The sequence below is a fragment of the Pipra filicauda genome, unplaced genomic scaffold (genome assembly GCF_003945595.2).
Source record: "Pipra filicauda isolate LSUMZ 115617 unplaced genomic scaffold, ASM394559v2 scaffold103_size3290846_pilon, whole genome shotgun sequence".
In the NCBI taxonomy this organism is placed as follows: domain Eukaryota; kingdom Metazoa; phylum Chordata; class Aves; order Passeriformes; family Pipridae; genus Pipra; species Pipra filicauda.
Genome location: NW_024103474.1, coordinates 2966940 through 2982659, shown reverse-complemented (window position 1 = coordinate 2982659; position 15720 = coordinate 2966940). Strand labels below are relative to the sequence as shown.

At 40.6% G+C, this 15720-nt stretch overlaps 1 protein-coding gene across 2 annotated transcripts in view; it reads right to left on the bottom strand.

Moving 5' to 3' along the window:
* The window catches only part of PRKCD (protein kinase C delta), a 60828-nt gene that overhangs the window by 14536 nt on the left and 30572 nt on the right, over nt 1-15720 (bottom strand). For both annotated transcript variants that reach the window (XM_027726750.2, XM_027726758.2), the window contains exons 2-4: nt 13333-13467; nt 9057-9256; nt 7731-7791 (exon numbers count right to left, since the gene is read on the bottom strand). In XM_027726750.2, coding sequence (XP_027582551.1) covers nt 7731-7791; nt 9057-9256; nt 13333-13447 — 376 coding nt within the window. In that variant the 5' untranslated portion in view covers nt 13448-13467. The remainder of the gene's footprint in view (nt 1-7730; nt 7792-9056; nt 9257-13332; nt 13468-15720) is intronic.

The window sequence follows — 15720 nt, the reverse complement described above, 5'->3', positions numbered from 1 at the left end:
AGTCCCAATCCTCTCCCCTCCCATCTCCCAGCAGCAAAGCTTAGGGCAAAGGGATCTTGCCATTTGCAGGCTGGGAATTGCCACAGCAACAGAGTAAGGAAAAAGCCAGAAGAGCATTTTTCCCATTGTCAGTACAAAAGTTTTCTTACTTTGCTCCATCGCATTGCTGCCTGTTATCAAAATCAGTGGGGGCCTTGCTTTTTGTACTGATAGAAGCAGATTTGTTTTCCTTTGCCAAGTCACACTCACTGCAATGCCTGAGCTTACTAGGAAGTTACCCAGGAGCTCTGGCTTTCTTGCTGCTGGCTGCACTTGGTTCTTGTCATTTTATTAGCTGGCTGCCACCACTGCTATTTCATCAGACCCCTGAACCTGGAATACAATCCATCATTTGACACCATTCCGAGTGTCCTAAACTAATTTATCTGTCAGCCAGCTGCAGCCAGACAGCAGCAGCATGTACTGCCTTAGAAAAGAAAGGACAACATCAACTCAGGGATTAAGGGAAGATTAAGCATATTAGTGAGAACAAAGTTCAGAAGAGATCCCCGAGCTTTGCTACCAGGTATTACTGCACTTTTCTGAGAAACTGGCAACCTGGTTCAGAGAAAAACCCATCCTGACACCCTCTGAAAGGAGCTCACAGTGTGCACTGTGACACCCTGGCACTGTGCATGCCCCTGAGTTACCTCTGCCCCCACAGGAACAGGATTCATTTCTGCTGTTCAAACAGGCTACTGAGTTCACCCAACAAAAACTCTCATCAGCTGCTGCACTTCAGCTTGTGGAAGTCCGCAAACAGTCCTATCTCTTTGTTTAATCCTGCTGAGCAAATACACAGACCTCACCCACTGCTCCTCAAATGCTTCAGGGAAACCACACAGCGAAGTGTGCCATTAAGGAAAACAAGGTGGTTGAGAGTCAGCAATGCTTCATACTGTTTGCTGCATGAAAAAGATGTCTTTGTAAGGAAGATTTAATCAGTAACAGCAACAGAACAGAGAAAGATGTTTTGCTTTATGGCACCTATTCCATAACACAAGTAAACCAAGTGTGTAGTGAGGAACTTACATGTGAACTGGATGTTCATGCTAAACTGGCTTCTCATGCTAAAATGCTTGGAGCAATTGCCAATACTGTGTGCAGAAGTCTCTGACAAAACTTGATCAAGATAAGGGAAAGAGTGGTGTTTCCTCCCTGCCTAGAGCACTGATACTAAACTTAAAGAGAAATATGTGAGACTGGCATTTTCTTTTTTGAGAGGGCAATTAATACACTAATCACTTTCAGTTTTTCCCTCTTTTTTTTTTTTTCTCTTTGCACACATACTTTAACAGGGAAGAATCCTTGAGCACAGCAAAACTTCAAAATCTGCACATGAGAACACACAGGCTTCACAACCAGCTGCCTTATTAAATACCTTTGCCAAAACCAACCAATATATCCAATTATGGCTGGAGACATTTTTGTATTTTGGTTCAGAAGGAGCTGAGAGGTTTAGAGAGCAGCTGTAAGTCAAGTGCACCTGAAGCTGAGGTGGTTATGAAATGATAGTGTAGCTCATTCCAATTTACTATGGGCATGTTTAACAAGTTATCTCTAAAGTGTAAATTAACTTTAATGTGTGTTGCTCCAGAACAGTTTCAAGCAGTTCAGCCAATGATGGACTCAACTGGGGAATAAAGGTTTAATTTCAAAGATGCAGAGACAATTAACAATTGCAGGGAAGTAAATTTCACAACAACTGTATGGATGCAGGGTGGAGATGGGGGAGAGGGAGAAACAGAAAAACTTTGCTTCCCTCTCCAAGCAAGTCAGGATTCCCATAGATAAAATGTGTGTCATGAACTAGCACATGGTCAGGAAGAGTCATGTACAAAACAGCTGAATCAGCAACTAGAATCCAGGTGACCTCTATGGCCTGGACTTGAAATTAATCATTTTGAACCCAGCACACACCATTAAACATAATCTATTTCCTCTATTGAGAGCTGTGGTTAATATTTATCACTGACATGTTCATGTATTTCAAGGTCCCTTCTCAAAACTTGCAGTCGATCTGACAAAAGCCCCCAGAACTCCTCCATGCTGTATATTCATTAAGAAACCATTAAGCACAGCTGTGAACTGACAGTGCAGCTCTCCAGACGTGCTGTAAACAGACCACTGTATTCACTATTTAATGGCAGGAGCAGTCCTGCTGAACATTTCACAGCCCTCGCAGCCACTAACACAACACCCAACCCATCGCCTGGAAAACATTTACTAAAGCAATATTGCCAGGGCTCTGCTGAACTGTAATAAATCTCAAGGTGAGATGTCAAACTGTCTCAACTGAACCTCAAAAGCCCAAGGACAAAAGAAAACAACCTCAGAATAACCCCAGTAGTTATTTAAAAAGAAAGAATTGAAAAAATATTTACCGTCTTCAGAGTTCATTTTTCATTTTAACCTGCTCATTTCACGGTGCTGTTTGTGAGCAGAGGAAAGATAACAGTGCTACTGCCAGAGACTGGGAACTGGGACTTCAAACAGGGACAGGCAAAGCGTTTTATGAGCTAACTGATGGCTCAGGTTGAGATTTGCCTGAAACTGTATAATAAATTGCAAAACCAACCATCATTTCTGTTCAGTGCCTGTTTCCTTCTGCTGTTCTACAGCCTTGCATTTGGCTTTGTTTGAAATTTAAGTGCACCTTCAGGTCAAGAAAAACATTAATCTCATAGAGCAATCATTAAAAGGGAAAGCTTGTTCCTCACACAGGAGACTTTCTTAGCATGAAGTGTCTCAGGGGAAAATTGCTCTTTAACCTGGTCCTGGAGAGGATTGCTTTAAAGATCATCTTTAAAAAAAAACCACCAAAAAAAAAATTTACAGAAATAAAAGTTTCCCAAAAGCCTACAATTCTGTGACATGAACTTGCTATGTTAAATCATTGTGGTCTCTGTGATCATTACAACATTTCATTTACAGAGTATTGATAGTGATTTGTATTTCCTTTTTTTCTTTTTTAAACGAAATAAAACTTTCTCCTTCATTCTCAGTACCTGTGGATTTTACATTGCTGATATTTAATTAGAAATACCAATTTGCTTATTGTAGAGGTCAATACTATTGTCTCTGAAGGCTGGCACATAATCTCAAATTACCTATCTTGGCCCCAAGCAGTTATACTACAAACTTTAGCACAAGTGGTCAAAAACGCTGTTACAAACTCTCAGTAGCACCTCGTGAAAAGGTGTGTGTGCTCCATGTGACAGTGTGCACATTGCCACTGTAAGATACACTGCAAATAAGTTACACTCTGCTCTGCAGAGCCTGGGACACCCGTGGGACATGGGCTTCTTGTCGGCTCCTCTGAAGAGGATCCCAGGATGGTTTGGGCTGGAAGGGACCATCAAGACCATCTAGTTCCACTGCCCTGCCATGGGCTGGGACACCTTCCACCACACCAGGTTGCTCAAAGCCCTCTCCAGCCTGGCCTTGCACAATTCAATGAAGTCCTGCCTGGCCCCTGAGCCAGCACCTCCCGCTGTCCTGCCCGACACTCGCAGAGCACTGAGGGGCTGCTCTGCAGCTGCTTTAGGGTGTCTCTGCTGAACCAGCCTTTCCCAGGCATTAATGACGCCAGCAACCTTCTAGAAAAGTGCTAAAACAAAACACCAGAGTTTTAACAAGCCCTGCTTTTCAATCCAGGAATAAAAAAAAACCCCACACTGCAGCCTTTGTAGCGCTCACACCTGCTCAGAGCTGCTGTGTGAACACGGCCTGTGCTCGGCGGACAGAGCACTTCTTATTTTACACTTCAGTAAGTGCTTTATATAACCCTTCTGCAGAGACACCTGATATCTCATTTGTTGTGGTAAAACAGGGAATAAACTAGAAAATAAGTTTTCTTTTTTCTTTTTCATATTACAAAGGCACAGTAAAACTAACCTTTAGACACACAGCATCTAAGTCAAGTTTCTACCGAACATATGAACTGTATCAAATTTTCTCTGCTCCACACAGCATGTTATCTACCTTACCAACCACAAACACTGCCAACTTGGTGTTTATGAAATCACCACATCTGCAGATGTCTCATTTTCTTAAAGAAAATGAGAAAATAAAGCCAGAAGATGTTTTTATTAAATTCATGCAATTGCACTTCTAGGAGCAGGTTAAAGCAGATGCTAGGTGCCACTGAATAACCACCACATCTGCCAAATTTCTAGAAATAGTATCTTCTGAGTTAAATAATCAAATCATACCAACATCCCCATGTACAATTATAAGAGGGCTTTTCAGCCCTCATCACAGTTATATACTAATAATGTGACAATCCTTCTACAATACACCTCATCCATAGAGTACCTTTCTTCAAATCTTAATTTAGGCAATACACAGACTGTGATAGCAAATCTGTTATTTACCCTATTATTTTTCAAAGGTAACTCAGAAAAATTCTGAAATCTCATGCTTCCCCAACATTCATCTTGACACATAGAGAAAAACACATTCAAAATCTATGGCTCATGTTCCTCTCCCGTAAGTCAGACACTTGAGATATCAAAAGTTCACACACAAATTACTCACCTCCTGGTACTTCCAATGGCATTTCAAGGAAAGAACTCACTAACCTTTTCTGCAGAAAGCTAAAGCCAGCAAAACAGCAATTCAGAAACTGAACCCAAGACACAAGCACACTTCCAAAGCTGCTAACACTGCACAAGACACTCAGCAGAGTGAGGTTCTGGGTTTTCTTACTGGATAAGGTCATTAACTACATTTGAATAAACAAAGATCAAGCAAAGCATTAAACGTATTGCAACTCCCACTTATTAAAACTAAAGCTGCTTTAGAGAATTATAACCTAGTTTCAATACTACAACTAGAGGAGGGACAGAAGGAAAACAATGTTCTGAAATTGAAATTGAGGTCAACACCTTTGTTCTCACCTTTCACATACCAGAAGAAAAAACTTTAAAATTACCAGCACAAGCTTATACTCAAATCACAGGACAGAAGACCAAAAAAATTCTTTGACAGCTCTAAGTCAAGGCTCTGCAGTCCCCATTTTACAGGGTCTAGAAAGCAAAAAGACCTCTAAGACTTGGAAGACTTTTCATACATGGCCCTAAACTAACTGGCCAGGCCCCAGTCTGCACAAACAATATACAAATGAAAAGTCTCAATGTAGGCTATCATGGAGGAAATTTTAATACCATGATTACATGATTTTTCTTCTCTAATAATATACTTATTAGTGGAGTGATAACATGCTCATTTCTCAATACTGCTCTGTACCTTTGAAGCAGAGGAAAGCAGTTTTCTCTAAAGATGGCAGGGTGTTTTGCTACTCAGAAGGAAGGTTTGAAAAACAGCAGCTTTAGTTTGTAAAACAAGCCACAGAAAGAATTAGTGACTTTTGCAAAGTGCTTGGAGATTTCCAAACAAAAGGTAGCTCCTATAACTCAAAGATACTAATGGTGGCAATACCTTCGAATAAACTAGGGAACAACTGCAATACCAGTTTCAGAACAAGCCTTTTTTAGTATTTTAGAAACTCAGCAACCATAAAGTTCTGTATAGGAAAGCAGGTCAGAGAGAGAGCAAACTGGTATCTGTATAGGAAGGAATGTGAACTGTCTCTGAGCCTTCAACTATTAACTAAGGGTTTTAGCAATGTTAAGAATGGAGGTTAATACAAACATCCTTGTAATGCACTAACAAACCTCTCTCATCTAATACTGGTAACTGCAAATTTAACTCGAGGAAACATTTACAGCAGTGCAGTGATGAGCCACAAATCAGTGTTTGCCTATTTAGCAGTAACATGAGGGAGGTTTATAATTTTGAGTAGTAGTATGTTAAAGTGTATTGATATTTGCAGCGTTCACATCAAGTATCAGATTGAGTAACTTTCCTTCATGAAATGTAGATGTATAAATGTACTGAAATGTCTTGAAAGGCAGTTTTCCACCACCTATGTGGGTTAGTTACCAAAAAGGTATCAGTGACTACTTTGCAACAACTTCCTATTTACCTTCTGCTTTATATAAAATTAAAGATGGAAAAGGTGCAATAACAGCTGAATCTTAACTTGCCAATTAAGGTATGATTGCATGAATTAATGATCTGTTTGGTATGCAGGCTTCATCCACAACCATCTGCAATCCCTAATAAAGGCAATGAGAAGAACTGCAAGAACATTGCATCTATTTTTAAATGATTTTGATTAGTAAGTACAATTATTTTAGTGCTTACAGCACATGAGTATATTACCTTCCTACTAACAGCTAATAAAAAATTATGGAAGATTTACACATTTACATCTCTGTTTTTCCTCATGTTTATGTGGAGAGCAGGAAATAACTTTCAGCTTCATCAAACAAGCAACTGAGAATACAGAAACTGGGTTTGTACTGGTTTGGTTGAGAAACTTTTATGTTTCCAGGAGAGCTGGATTTCTGTATGTCTCGTTAAATTGATAAGATTCTCATAATACCACTGCCCTCTGAAACAGCCTTGCACAGGAAACCATGACAAAGACCAAGATTAAGGTGTTTTAATATAATGGCCCACAACAGTTTGAATGCAAACCAGAATATTACTGCAGCATAAACAGAGAGCTTTGGATCTTCAAAGAAACACTCTTACCTACTGATTCTTAAAAGTTCCACATTTTTTTGAAATTCTGCTTTATAGAGTCAACTTTTCAGAGACAAAATAACAAGTATACAGGCTGGGGTTTTTTTGCCATCACAGAGATAAAATGTCAACTCTGAAGTGTCATGTACTGTACATCACATTCTATCTTCAGTGGCTTTTCTAGTATCTGCTACACAGATTGCCCATATGGTACAAAAATGGATGGTACCTTCACAACTAACTTGTTCTATGAGAGCAAAACTGTGCTCCCTGATACATATCTGTGGGGAAAGAAACCACCAATGCTTCAAAACTTACTCTTTCCACTTATTATTTATAAACACACAGTAATAAACCTTGTAAGACTGATAGACTAATATGGCAGAGCAGTTATGTTATAATATTATTCCCAAGAATGGTGTCATGACTTCTGGTATGGGGAAGTTGTAGCCACTAGCTAAGCAAGTTGTGAGTTTACAGCATTTTCTTTAGAAAAGGATCCCACAGATACACAAATCCATGCTAAAATACTTGTTTTTATTATTGTACTTAAAGTTTCCCTCCTAGTCGCTTTCCAAAGAGTGTGTGTATACTTCTGACATAAACAGCCTGTTTACTTTTTCAACTCGTTTGTCAGAACATTGACAAGATTTGCATTTGAATACTAAACCATTCATTCTTTGCTACGACCAGTTTCTGGTGATTAGCTCTGAATCCCAGGAAACTCAGACCCACTTCTCCAATCCACAAAAAAAGTTTCCCTCATAAGCTAGAATAAGAGATTTAACTTCCTTGCATATAAAAAGGAACTGATACCTTTTTTATCACATCAAAACGTGAGGACAGACATATCAAAGATACAAAAGTGCCTAAATCCAACAGCATTTAGAGGCACAAAGGCATTTAGAAATGAACAAATCCAACCATGTGTCCACATAACAAAGAAACCCCTAGAAAACAAATTAATAACATCAGAAAATTCTACTCAGTAAACCAGGTGGTATTTTTTTGTGAGTTACATCCTTTGTTCTGAAAAAGGACTGTAAATATTATAACTTTTTTCACATAAGTGACTAAAAATAAACAGTTGACATTACCTGCATCTTCCAAAAAATACTGCACAGCCATCAGCACCTTCCCCTGAGGTTGTAGGTCAAGCTATGGAAAGAAAGATACCAACAGTGAAGTGTGTGGCTGACTGAATCTCTTAGGAATTTAAACAGCTCCTTCTAGGGACTCAAAGCAGAGTATTCAATAACTGTTTGTTTACAATCATCTTCCATATCTCACTGTTGCAGCTGAGTCAGGGGCTTTTATTCTCTTGCTTTTACTCGTGTGTATTGCTTTGATGTCTACCCAAGAGTTCAGCACAGAGTTCACATCGTTTGTGCATGTCCCTCTCCCCTTTCTGCAAAGAAGTTTGTTGGCTTCTGTTTTTAATATTAGTAAACTCAATCTGCACAGGAACCAGGTTTTAAAAGAAAAAATCTATACAATCCTTTATATGTTTATAGAAAGTACAAACCATAGTGATATCAAATGCCGTTGGCCTGTAATGAAAAAAGAGTGGTATCATCAAAATTTGTTTTCCTTTCCCCCTCAAACCATTACACGTGGTTTCTGTGGCAAATTCTACAGACCAGCAAAACCAAAAAAAAAGTGTCTTTTGAGCCAATAGCTGAGGTCAGTTCCTGTGCTCAGAAAGTAGCCACTAATTCTTAAAATGCTGCCTTTAAAAAAGATAAGAAACCATTAAGCATGAAAGAGTGATTCAATCTTCACTTCAGCACAGAGCAAACTATCCCTGGGTTACACTAAATACAACTTTGGAAAAAAAAGTCCCAACCCCCAGATAAAACCAAACCACAATTAGATTAGAGACACCCATGAACATATCCCCACAAATCCCATCATCCTACTGGGATAATGACTAAGTTTTCATCTTTAAGGCAACGTCTGGCACTCAGAACATCTGCCCAACAAAGTTCCCAGAAGGCAAAGATCCCAGTTACAGCTACTACTGCTGGGCTGTCTCTCCACACAAAAATAACCTTACAGGCTATATGCTAACTGAACTAACATCTCCTTGCTGGCCATGACGGTCTGTCCAAGTCATGACAGGTTGTACAGAGAAAGTTTAACACTGATGATGTCTATCTGGCACTTGTTCTATGGATAATAAGCAGAGGATTTCAGACCACTGAATTGGCTAAAACTGACCACTATTAGTTTTTTACTCTTCTGAATAATTATTCTTGTTTCAGAATTCAATTTAAGGTGTGGAAAAAAACCAAGTGCAACAGGTGAATACAAACCAGTGAGATCCTACTGACCTAGGAAAATCTAAACCCCTTCAAGCTTAAAAGGCGTATGGCATTCATTCAGCTTGGAAGAAAACGTGAGGAATTAACCTCTTCCCTTACCCAGAATTCTGCTTTGCCATTGCCCTTCTTGCACCGCTCTGCCAGGACCGACACACCCACAGTCACCTCAGACAGAGGCTCTTCTGCTGCTTTCATCAGCACAATCTGGATCACCCGTCCCTCATAAATGTGGGCATCAAACGTCGACTTCCATTCGGGATACATGGTCGGTTTCCTCTGAACCAGAGTTTTTCCTCTCTCTGAAAGCCAAAATAACCCCAAAGAGGACAGAAATTGTAAAATCAAATAGTGTAGACCTAGTACTTAACAAAATAAAAGAGAAAATACTTGTACTGATACTAAAAGCAGATTTACTACTTCTTTTGCTGTGGTTGGGACGAAGTTTAAATATTCAGTTCAAATGTTCATGACTTGGAAGGCAAATCTCAGCCTGACAAACAGGAATGCAAAGGCAGTGAAGGTGTTAACATGTAGCCAGAGACCAGGAGGTACAAACCCCATTGAGGAATTTCAGAAGCTAGTTTAGTCAATCACAACTGGACAGGGAATATTTCATGGCTCCTTTCTGGTGTAAATCTCCATGATGTGTCATCTGATCACAGTGAATACCTACGGCTCTAAGATAAATTAAGGAACACCTTACACTGACCCAGTTTAAATTGAAACCAGCATCTGAGAGATGAAAGGCTTCACATTTCATTTATCTACTTCCAAGTTATGAATACAAGTGAAATGTTGGGATAAGTCACTCTCCTTGACATTGTACTCTGTCTATACCATGACTGCTACTTTTTAAAGGACATTTCAGGGCCTTATCTGTCCTCTCTAGCACATGCAGACCTTGTGTCATTAAGGAACAAGAAAAAAGATGAAATAACATCAAAAAAGTATTTTTCTTTTTTTTTTCTTGGTAACATTTACCCAATCTCCCACAAGAATCTCAGCAGACTCCTTTGTTAGGAGTTTTACAGGGCTTCACTGTTCTTATTAGATGGATTTTTTTTTTCTTTTCACCAACAAAGGTTGGACTGGATGATCCTTGCAGTCCTTTCATGCCTGGTATTCTATGCTTCTAATACACAGCTTCAGTCTCTCTTGCTACCCATTAAGCTAATTTCTTCCTGTCCTTACCTCAGGCAGAGAAAACAGCCAGTGACTGCACAATCTGTAACAAGCATATTTCTAGATCTGGGTCTCTTAGTCCCATCAACACATCCAAAATGATGCTGCCTTCCAAGCAACCGCATCCAGCTCTTCTCTGTGACCCTGGCACACAAATGGCACCTCCCAGTTTTTCTCTGTGATTTGCTGCCAAGCCAATTATTCTCCATTTGCGTGCAGGAAAATGAATATTATTTTCTACATTCTACACAATTTCTCCTATTTATCAAGATCATTCATTGCAATAAAAGTGGTTTCTAAGTGCCTTTCCAGCTCTGAATGATCCATTTGTTGTTATGATAGCAAGGCAGTAGAAAAGCAGATTAAATAGTTGGACCCTTCCACAAGAAGCTACAGTGTGGTCTGTTAGAACCTTAATATTTTAAAATCTTCCTGGAAACTCAAGACAAATTCAGTGTTCATTCATTAACAGTTTGCTGGACGACTCCACTCAGTCGTGCTGAGCTCTGCAAACAAGAGTAGGGAATTATGTCCTTGTACTGCTTTATTAGGGAATTCCTGCCAACAGCAGCACTGCAAATCACAGCTTGGACAGCAGACCTGAGCTGCCTGCCAAAGGACATTCCCAAACGCTCAGAAATGGCCACCTGAGGACCTCCTCCATTGCAAAGCAAACTTGCAAAGCATTCCACCTCAGTCAAAAGCTTCTCTCTTGAATTTGGGACACTCTGCAGACAGAAAAACCTCGAATCCTTCACAGTGCAAACCTAGTTCCAGAGCCCCATTCTATGGAAAAATGTGAAAATATTATCACAGAATCATAGAATCGTTTAGACTGAAAAAGAGTGTTAAGATCATCAAGCCCAACCATTACCCCAGCACTGTCCAGGCCACCACTAACCCATGTCCCCAAGTGCCACATGTGCACATCTTTTTAAACCCCTCCAGGGATGGTGACTCCACTGCTTCCCTGGACAGGCTGGTCCAGTGCTTGACAACCCTTTTGGTGGAGACATTTGCCCTGATATCCAATATAAACCTCCATGGCACAACCTGAGGCCATTTCTTCTCGTCCTGTCACTTGTTACTTGGGAGAAGAGCCTGACCCCCATCTGGCCACAACCTCCTGTCAGGGAGTTGTAGAGTGCAAGAAGGTTCCCTCCTTTTCTCCAGGCTGAGCCCTACCAGTTCCCTCAGCTGCTCCTCACAGGACTTGTGCTCCAGCCCTGTTGCCCTTCTCTGGACTTGCTCCAGCACCTCGATGTCTTTCTTCTTCTGAGGGATCCAAAATTGAACCCAGGATTTGAGGTGCAGCCTCTCCAGTGCCAAGAGCAGGGGCACAACCACTTCCCTGTTTGTGGTGAAAGTACACAGGGAGAGCTCAAACAAAACAGAATTTAGAGAATATTAGGATGGACAATGAATGCAAGGGGGGATTAAAAGCAGGCTCTCTGCACAGCAAGGCTTTTACACTGGCCTACTTTTTGGGTTGCTAAAGCCAGACCCCTTCATCAAAAAGGCACACTTCAGGAGGCAGCCTTGGGAATAGGAGAAATTGCACTTATTTGTAGAACCTTTAACAATAATTCAGGGTTTGCAGGAACAGCAGCAGTTTGTAGAAGAGTTGGTAATACTCTTTGTAAGATTCTTAGATGGGCAGAGAACTATTTCGGTCTGTTCACAGGACTCTGCCTTCTCCCACATCCCAGTTAAGACCTGCTTTGATCAGTCACTATATGAATTTTTGCCCTATGTAAAACCATAAAGAAGGCATCTGAATTACTGGCAACAACTTCCAGCCTGGCCATGCTGCTTTTGCAGTTAAAATTGTACTAATCAAGATCTGTCATGGACCACATTGCCTGCCTGCAAATGAACAGTTAAACGTTCAGGAAAGAACAGCCTTTAAGAACCCCTCCTGTGTTCAGGCCTCCTTTGCTTCTCTGTTAATACTACTGGCTCCAAAACCTGTCACATGTTTGCAAATTGGCTTAATGCCTAATCATTAGGCAATATGACTTCCTTCTTCCTATACAATAAGCTTTTCCTTGATCATGCTTCAGCAGGCAAATCCAACAAAAAGCTATCTTGTCAAACTGACAACAGAAGCATCACATTGTTTTCCTGATTACCTCAATCACTTACTTCTCCAAGGTTCACTGCCCTCTCCTCCCCCGTTTTTTAATGCCTCAAAGACACATGGAAACAGAGGGGAAATGTTGGCACAACTCTACTTTTCAAAAGCAAATGGCCGGGGGGAAAAAGAAAGAAGGTGGATTTATTTAGATCACTTTCACCTCTCCACACATTCTGGCAGCTTCAATACCTTCAACACCATTTCTTCAGAGGTTCTCCTAACACGCCAGGAAACTGCTGCTTTGGAGCTGAATACATTTGCTTGATGACAACATTTTTTGGAAAGGGCACCATGCCATGTATTTAAAGTTTAAAAGCAGCTTTTACCCTCAGGAATAAGGGGAAAGACCAATCACATTGTGAGGAAGAAGAAAATTCACCCTTTCCTGCATTCTTTGATGTTTTGTGAAGCTCTAGAGCCATACTGCAGGATTAAACTGCTCAGTCTAACCCAAAACAGCAATCCCCTCTTATCCTGTTTGGCTACAGTGGTGTATTCCAGCCAAATGTCACAAAATGTTACCTTTGGACCAGTGTCTGTAAAGATGAAGTCTTTGAAGGCTGAGTAAAAAGAGAGGTGCTAAAATAACCTTGGGTGCAAGTAATTTCAAGCAAATAATTCTTCCAGAATGCCTCAGTTATGCCTGGCACTTGCAGAGCTGGAGAGGACATTGCTTTATTTAACATTTGCAAACCTTGCTCATGCAAAATTCACAACTCACTTTAACCCAAGTCAAAGTGACTTCTCACCTGTTTCCCCACATATTTTGTGAATAATTGCGTTGGTGGTGAAGTAAGAAATTAGAAATCTTAGACATCATCCTATCAAGTGCTGAGCTCTCTGGCCACAGGACAAGAAAGCATTAATAAAGAAGCTTTGTTTTAAGGTGGAGGTGGAGACAACAACCATTGTTATTTCTTCCATTCTGAAAGAAAAGCTCATGTTGAAGTGCTTGGCACGACAAGAACAGCAGGACTCACTACTATTCACAGACTAAGAAGGATTAGAGTATTTCTCAAAACTTACTCAGGAAAGCATCCCCATTTGTAACCTCACCTGTAGTCAATGATTCCTTCATCTTGATAGCACAGAAAGGCTGTAGCTGTTCTCCTTGATTCTGCACAGGTCCCAGCTCAAAGGAGTTGAAGGATATCCGTAAAAAGGGGGCCATTGCTCACAGTGATGCACAATCTAAGTGGAAATAAATAAATAAAGATCATTCAATAAAATACCTGGTCTGAGACTTGTAAGAGAGTGACACACATTTCCCAGCAGCCATCAGAGCTCCTATTGAGGCTACAACCCCACGGCTCCTATTCAAGCATTGCTTTCAGGTGGCAGTGTACTAATCCTAGGAAGCATCCAGAGCTACTGATCCAACTGTGAGCCTCCACATCTGCACATACCAGGCAAAGAGAAGAGGGAGAGAGAAAAAGCACCAGCACCACCGTGTCACCTCTTTTAAAGTGTCAGGAATCACCAAAGTTCAAAACACCTGCAATATCTAAGTCAGCAAACAGGTGTTTCACTACAGTCTTCCCTCATTCTTAAGAGCTTCTGAACTCAGAAGCTTACGACTTCAGTTTACGACTCACAGCACCTTCAGCAACAGATATTGTTTTGTGAAGCAAAAATTACTTATTCAAAAGGTAAGAGAAAACAGTCACTAGATAGCAAGGCAATTCTCGTGCAATCAGAGAAGGAGGGATGCAGGAAAGGAGGGATTAGGAAAAAAGAGTTCACGAGGTAACAGGAAGAGACGACGAAAAAAAATAAAGACTTGAAACTGGGCTGAGCTGGCCTTTTGACTGCAGATTGTTAACCAGCTCAGTCAGGCAGCACTAGGAAGGACACTTTAAGCAATCCTGCACATGCCAGCATTTTTTTAATGTACAGACATCGACCTGAGAAACAATTACCATTCCTCTTCTATCTCTTAAGGCCCATACAGTCATTTAGATAAAAGACTGAAATGAAGACTCTTTGCAGCAAACCAGCATTTGCACATCACACACTCTCCCCATGCGGAGACCATTTATAATAAATAGAAAACTTTTATGACCAACATTTATTGAGCTAGTTTTTATTAACTGACTGCTTCTCCACTTTCTTTTCTGTAAGAGTAAGACAGAGTTAGAAAACAGGTTTAGGATTACTTGGCACCCACCACTGCTCATCCCCCTGAAGAACTGAAAGCCAGGACTGTAATTCACATTCATGCAGAACAGTCACCCCGATCCACAATAAAGCAACAACCCTCCCACACTAATCCGCTGGTTATTGCAGCTTGGGGCACCATTTGATGAGACTGGAGATTGAGATGACCTCACAAAGCAAGAAAAATAGACAGCTTTTGTAAAAATTAACAAATACCATCTGATAGCTCACTTTCACAAAGGCAACATGAGCACAACGCTCATCAAGAGCTGTAATGAGGAACATATTTCAGCTGCTCAAGGGGCCTTGTGCACACTGTGCTCAGAACTACCCCCAAGTGATCAGCCACGACTTGCCAGCACCAGATCACATATCATTACTACTCAACATGGATGTAAAAGAAACCAGATTTCGTCCTTGTTCACCTCAGGGAAGCAGCTCGAAGATCCAACCAAGCCATAGGCAGCAACAAGCCGGGTAGGTCAGCGTGTAGCTCCCATTGGAAAGTTTATTTGACAGAATCGCAGGATTACAGGATAATTCTGGCTGGAAGGGACAGCCCAGCTAGAAGTCACAATTTCCAGTAAGTCTGGGACAATACTAACAAAAAATTGGAAAACACTAACAAAGCTAAACTAACAACTGCACTGAGTTCACTCAGCCCATCTGACTCAAGCCAACGTTAGTCCTGAAACAGAATACAAGGCTTTGCAACTTAGTTCTTTAACTCCAGATTAAGATACAATAGGAACAGGTACAATGTATATGCATGTTGAGTAATCCCACAGCCTTTCTCATTTTCAATGGCCAAATACATGTGAAGGCCACATTTTCAACTCTGCTTAGTAGTTTTGAATATGAGTATTTGTTGTATTCATTGTACTCAGCTTCAGTACATCTCAAATGCTCTCTTCTCTCTCAGAAATGCTACAAGACAAGCAGTTGAGCAGTTAGGAGAAAACACCAATATCCCAGAGTTTCTGATGATGTTCAAAGTCCAAGGTCACAGTGAAAACTAGAAGAAAACGGTTTGCTTTTACATTTAACAACAGCTTTAAAAAAAACCCCAAACCACAATGAACTCAACAGCTACCTGTTCTTGCCAAGTTTCTCTACTCTTATATATTGTGCTTTTTTCACAGAAGTAGAGATCTTAAATGTCTGCATGCAAACTCTCACTATATGTTATAGACTCTACTGTGACACATGGAGGTTAAGTGAGAAAGGAGGGTTTGAATTTGCTCCTCAGATATATTTTCCAGCCATTGTCTACGCTAAGATGCGCAG